Raw genomic sequence first — 6,061 nt, 5'->3', positions numbered from 1 at the left:
CTGGGAGATAAGCTCGGTTAACCGAGCGTGAGTGTGAAATGCATCATTTATGAGTGACTACTTTTGTTGAGTACACTGGGCTGGGCCCTTTGGCAGAAGGGATGCGGATGCACCCGATTGTGTTCAGGCCCTTGGTTCTGGGAGGGGTGTCAGTATACGGGTTTACGTAGTCCCGCGGCTTACCATTTAGTGCTAGATGCCACGCACAGGCAATGGTCAGTCTCGCCTGTCCGCAGAGGGCCCTTGCAGCCAATTTATCTACAGAGATCCATGATCTCCCCAGTCGATGGCGATCAATATTCAGCTTGCATGGTGGTGATGGTGGGCAACGTGACCAGAGCACGTGATCCTCGCCTACCGACCAATCAGGCGCCTCAACAGTAACTACAACGGACGACCTCCTTGACGTGCCGACGGAGGACCGGCAGGATGCGATCGAACTGAGGGATGGCCGTTTGACGGACCCTCCTAGTAGTACCGTGGTACTACTATCTAGGTAGTGTCCAGCACTCTGCACTGTGGGGGGTGGATGCAAACTGCCGCGAAGCCCCCGGTGGCTGCAGTCAATGGGACGACCGAGCAGCCTCTGAAAAATCGCGCTGGAGTACCCGTACTACATAGTACTCCGTACAACAGGCTGGAGAGTGATACTGGATGGTAGCCTCGAGGGTGAGCGTAAGCCTCGGGCCGTGCCTTGGTGCCACCAGGAAAACGCCCGGTTGGATCAGCTCCCTGGTAGACCATTGAGCTACAGTCTAGTACGACATCCGAATGTCTGCTGCATCAACACAGACTGAGGTCTCATGTCTGGTGGTAAAACCCGGTTGGTTCTGTTTGCTGCGCGCCTCTGGGAGTGTCGGGACCTTGTATGACACGCAGCGTTGTACCTATTAGCTCAACCCTTGTCGGAAGGCTCAGCTGGATGTGTTGTGTCGGGTTACTCCGCAATGGCCACGGAACTAGGCCTCCCACAAGGGCCAGCCTCAACAAATGCGATTGCATGGAATGGGGGTGCATGAGACCCTCAGTCACTCACAGCAGCCACGCAGGACACAGAGGCGTTGCCATGTTACGTCTGGTCCGTCGGCGTAGGAGCGGACGCTGATCGAGGCCGGACGCTACAGCGTTTGCATGGCCAGCCTTCTTATGCAGCACGACTCTTGTACGCTGCAATGATTTTCGTGAGACCCCCCTCCCACAACTCCCAGGCGACGTCACAGGGGACGCCCCCACGAGAACCATTTAACTTCATGGGCCAAGCCTCAATCAACCCTTCAATCAAACCTTCAACTCACACGGACCAGGGACTCATGCCGCAGTGCCTTCGCTTCGGTGAGTGTTATGGCTCAGACTTGTTCATCATATTGCTCGACTACCCCCCTGACGATGGCAGGTGCCCCCCACCCTCTGACCGCAACTGATCTCCTCCAAAAGCCAAGGTCGGCACATCCATGGCTGTCTCTCCATGCTCACCGGTGAACTTGATGAAGCCTTGTGGCTCAATGCCTCCAGCACTTCCACCATATCCGATACCCGAAACGCAGCAGACAAAACCCGGTTCGACACAACTGGCAGTTATCATACGACGGGATTAGGGTGGTGGCGACGGTAGCATCACTGGGAACTGCTACTTCGAAGATGACATCGCTGCCGCGACCGAGGGACCTGATGCTGGTTGCAACAAGGGTCTTACCAGCGAAGGGACAACGGGCGACCAGCGGCTTCCACCACCTCCTAACAGCCAATGTCTTTGCCTCGCAAGAAATTGCGACAATTTCTTTTTTCTTTTCTTTTCTTTTCTTTTCTTTTCTTTTCTTTTCTTTTCTTTTCTTTTCTTTTCTTTTCTTTCTTTCTTTTTTTTTTTTGGAATAGCGCGGGATTTCTTTGTCTAGCCCGGTGCACCGTCTCGTAGGAACCGACCTCCAACACTGTTGCAAAAGGAACAAGAATACATAATGGCACCCTCCCACTATCGCCATCTGTCACAAGTTCTGCAGCCATCCCGTGAGCCGGTCCTGTCAGAGTGAATGTACTCGAGATTCTCCACGCCAAGTGCAGATATCATTCCCTCTCCGAAGGAAATCCACACTCAAGAGGAAGGCCCTGCTCGTTGTCTTTAGTATCTCGGGGTCGAGCTACCCTCTCTTAGCTTGCTCTTGTGGTTTAGATGTATGTCATTTGGGTCACGTTTCTAGATCCTCTGTTAAGTGACAGAATAAATTATATTTAACATTCCTCCCTATCGGAATCCTTAGATCCATCCTCGGCTAACCGCACAGCTATGTGCTGTAGGCAGTTGACAATTGCAGCGTGCCACATATTACCGCAAGCAAACGGTATGGCCTGTTCTGACCTTCGTGAGTGCCATCATGGAACAGTCTTTGTGTAAACGAGAAAGAAACACGATATGTCCAAGACCGCCTCATCTTTCACTATAAACAGGCCAAGTCACACGCTTTATCCATCACCCTATGCGCGTCCTAACCGATCAATACAGGATCGTCTATATTTAGCATTCCAAGACAACATCCTTATCAAACCACCTCTCCCCTTTCTCCCCCTTCATCCTTCCCCTCACTCCTCCCACCCCCACAAATGTCCCTCCACGCCCCCCGCCATATTTCATTCAAAGCACCCGCACTCTCGACCTATCTCATCATCAGTAACCTCCCCTCTCTAAATCCAGGATTGTATACTCACCACCGGATAAACCACACAAACCCCCACACTGACCCAAACCCAAATCAACGAAACCACCACCCACCCCGTAAAAAACTCCTTGGTGTATACATACCGCGTCCCGAACAACGTAAACGGAACGAGAATCACCGCTATCGCAATGAAAATGAGATTCGCCGTCCAGGCGATTCGTTCTGCCTGGTGGACTTGAACGGGGTCCATGGGTTCGATGGTGTCGGTTTCGAGGGGGGATGTTATTTCGTTCTCCGGGTGCGAGGGATCTGGAGGAGGAGGAGGTTGTGTGGGGTTGGTTGAGGAGATGGGTTCTTTTTCGTTGTTGGTTGGTGCGTCTTTTGTGGGGGTTTTTGTGATGGGAATGCCGGTTATGCTGGGTGGGCGTTCGGTGTTGGATGTTTGTCTGGATGGGTGCTTTCTCGGGAAGAGGAGACTTAGTAGGATGGCGGAGATGGTGCCAATTCCAAACGAGGCGAGGTTCCCAGCTACGGCGTTGGTTGCATCGCCTGTCGTTGCGACGGTGATTCCTCCTGAGCGTTTCCAGGATGTCACGAACCATACGATGACCCCGAGGAGGAATCCGATCCAGGGTGCGGCGATGGCGGCGACGGTGGACATGCGGTCCCAGAGGAGGATGAGACCCACGGGAATGGCGGCTCCACCGACGATGACGCCTAGGACGGTTAATAGCCACGTCAGGCTGACTCCGGCGGCGTTGAGAATGCAGCAGAAGGCGGCGAGGATGAGGGCGTAGATGACGATGCCCCAGTGGCTGACGCGGACGAGGGTGGCCGAGTCAGTGTCGGGACGGATATAGGTCTTGTAGACATCGAAGGTGAGTAAGCTGGAGACGGCGATGAGTTCGGCAGAGGTGGAGCTGGTCACGGCCATGAAGAGAAGGATGAGCATGAGGACGGCGCCACCTTTCCCGAGTAGGGCGATTGCGGCGGCGGGGGCTGAAAGGCCGGCGTCGACTTGCTCGGCTGAGAGGGGATTGGGGTATGTCGGGAACGATGGGTTGTTGGTTAGGGCTGCGCAGCCTAGCCCCATTGCTGTGGCGAAACCGAACGGGATGCCTGGTTGTATGTTAGCTGGAGGTGGTGATGATGGATGAGGTGATACTCACCGTACCATGCGATCCCGCCCAGGATGTATGCTTTCACGGAGGATTCGGGGCGCGAGGCAATCGCTCGTTGCCAGTAGGCTTGGTCGAGCCAGACGGTGCTGAAACCGGAGACAAAGATGTCCACGGCGAATATGAGGCCGCCGACAGAGCGGAATGCGAGATAAGATCCGTCTGTGTTTCGATCGATGGGCATGTTTTCCGATGCCTCCTGCAGTAAGTCATACAGCTTGCCCGGGCTGCCGATCAGATCACTCGTCGCGGATACTGAGAAGCCAAATACCAAGATCGCGACGAACAGAATAACCGTGTGGGTATAGTCGGCGATAAAGGTTGCCCGTAATCCTCCAACAATGACATATGCGGCAACGACAGCAGGGATGAGGAAGATGGCCGCATAGACATTCATCCCGGTCAAGGCTGCAACCACCTGCGCGCCACCGAGGACTAAGCAGGCACTAACCAACATGTTGGTCGCGAAGCCATTATACAAATATGTGAGATGGGCAATTTTGCCGTGTCGAGCGAGGACAATCTCGGGCATCGTATGTGCGCCGGGCGCGTTGGCCTTGATCTTCACGGCAATGAGAGCAAAGAGTAAGATTTGCAGGGTGCCGATGGCGCCATACCACATGGGCCCACACACGCCATATGAGTATGCAAAGGTTGAACTGGTCAAGAGTGTAGCTGACCAGGTCCAGGATGAAACAATGCCAGCGGAAATCAGGCCCGGCTTTACAGATCGTGATGCTGTGTTGAACTCTTCTGCGCGATGGGTGGAGAACCGGGTATAACGATTCTGTAGCCAGGAGATACCGAGCATGAACAGGGCAAAGATGCCCCCGATGCCGATGACGATGCCATAACCGGCACCTGGTGGAAGAACCCGGAGCTCGTTCGCCATGGTGAATTCCAAAGCGTGGTATATGGCTGCATCCTATCCTAGAAGGCCAGGGCTCAGATATAAACCCGGCACAAGCTTATCATGGCAGCGGATGGTATCTGACGCATGTCCCGGCCGTTGTTGGACAGGAATGGGGGAAGTCGATAACGAAGGCATTCCCTGTCAGCTCTCGCCAATCGGGGCGCTGATCTGCGTCTTATCGCCGTTGGAGGCGATCCGATCGTCGCATCCTTTGGAGACCCTCGTTGGAGTAGTCCGATAAGCACTGACCCCATCTTATCAATGGTCGAGAGCTCAACCAGGATCCGAGAACTCCTTCTGGTCATTTGGTCAGGGGTTCGATTCTTGAGCTCTGACAGGTCATTGAAGATATAATCTACAACCAGTGACGTCCCGTCCGCCTTGTGCAGGCATACGAGTCAAGAAGCGGTCAAGCCGTGAGAACGATAGTCTCCCATCAAATCTATCAACAGAGACAAAGGGTCCTCGCATCCTTGAAACGCCACCCCATGCATAACGCCATGAATGTAAGTCTCCTCGACGAGCTGATACATGCCACGTTTCATGGTCACTCCTCAGCCCGAAAGAAACCTTCCCACCAGATCTCCGAGCAACGACATCGCCTTCTTTTGCGCCCGTGGGAACCACTCCACCATACCCCTGTTCGGTTTGACACACAGCCGACCCTAACTACTCGGAAGGTTCCCGTGTCCTCCAGCAGAATCTTAGTGTCATCTGCAATTTAGGGCTGAGTTTCCCGCAAGTCGAGAAGGGTCTGGTCAGTCGGAATGATATTTCCAAACCTTTCCAATTCACCACAGCTCGTGTGCTGCGTCACCAATGGGTATCCGTAATCCAAACCATCCCGTGCTCCCTCGGTGGGATAACCCGACGGTGACAAATCCATGAACTCCATGATATCCGCAGTGCAATGCTTCGTCTCATTGAACCGCGCGGGACAGCTTCCTACAACGCTTTCGAGGATTGCCCCAGTGACCAGTAGAACTGACGTGCCTTGGTCCACTGAAATGTCAGCTTCTTGGTCCCCTCCTGCGCAGAAGTTCTGGTCAAATCCCTCCGCATCTGCTGCGATGGTGAACGTCGTGAACAAGCTGTCCCGTCTGAGACAAGACTTTGCATGCTAGAAAAGTTTGAATAGCTCCAATGGCTCGTACTCCTCTCTACCTTGATATATCTGCCGCGTCTTGTCGAGATTGAGTATTGGGTCTATGACATTGGGCCAAGTAAGCGAAGCCAATCTATTGATGCAGCCGCGTCAGTGACATATTGGATGTCTGGAGTTAGGCCATTACTTGCTGTGGCTAGTTGCGGGATGCACC

General features: G+C 53.8%; 1 protein-coding gene across 1 annotated transcript; it reads right to left on the bottom strand.

The window, feature by feature from the left end:
• Positions 1 to 2,534: 2,534 nt before the first annotated feature.
• Positions 2,535 to 4,721, bottom strand: BO80DRAFT_467272 (sodium:solute symporter family protein; the record flags this gene model as incomplete). The annotated part of the gene is made up of 3 exons (XM_025722842.1): positions 2,535 to 2,648; positions 2,701 to 3,770; positions 3,821 to 4,721. 3 exons carry the CDS (start codon positions 4,719 to 4,721, stop codon positions 2,535 to 2,537), a joined length of 2,085 nt encoding a protein of 694 aa, XP_025572502.1.
• Between the last annotated feature and the right edge of the window lie 1,340 nt (positions 4,722 to 6,061).

The sequence above is a fragment of the Aspergillus ibericus genome (genome assembly GCF_003184845.1).
Source record: "Aspergillus ibericus CBS 121593 unplaced genomic scaffold BO80scaffold_38, whole genome shotgun sequence".
NCBI classification, from domain to species: Eukaryota; Fungi; Ascomycota; class Eurotiomycetes; order Eurotiales; family Aspergillaceae; genus Aspergillus; species Aspergillus ibericus.
This window is presented reverse-complemented; position numbering and strand designations above follow the sequence as displayed.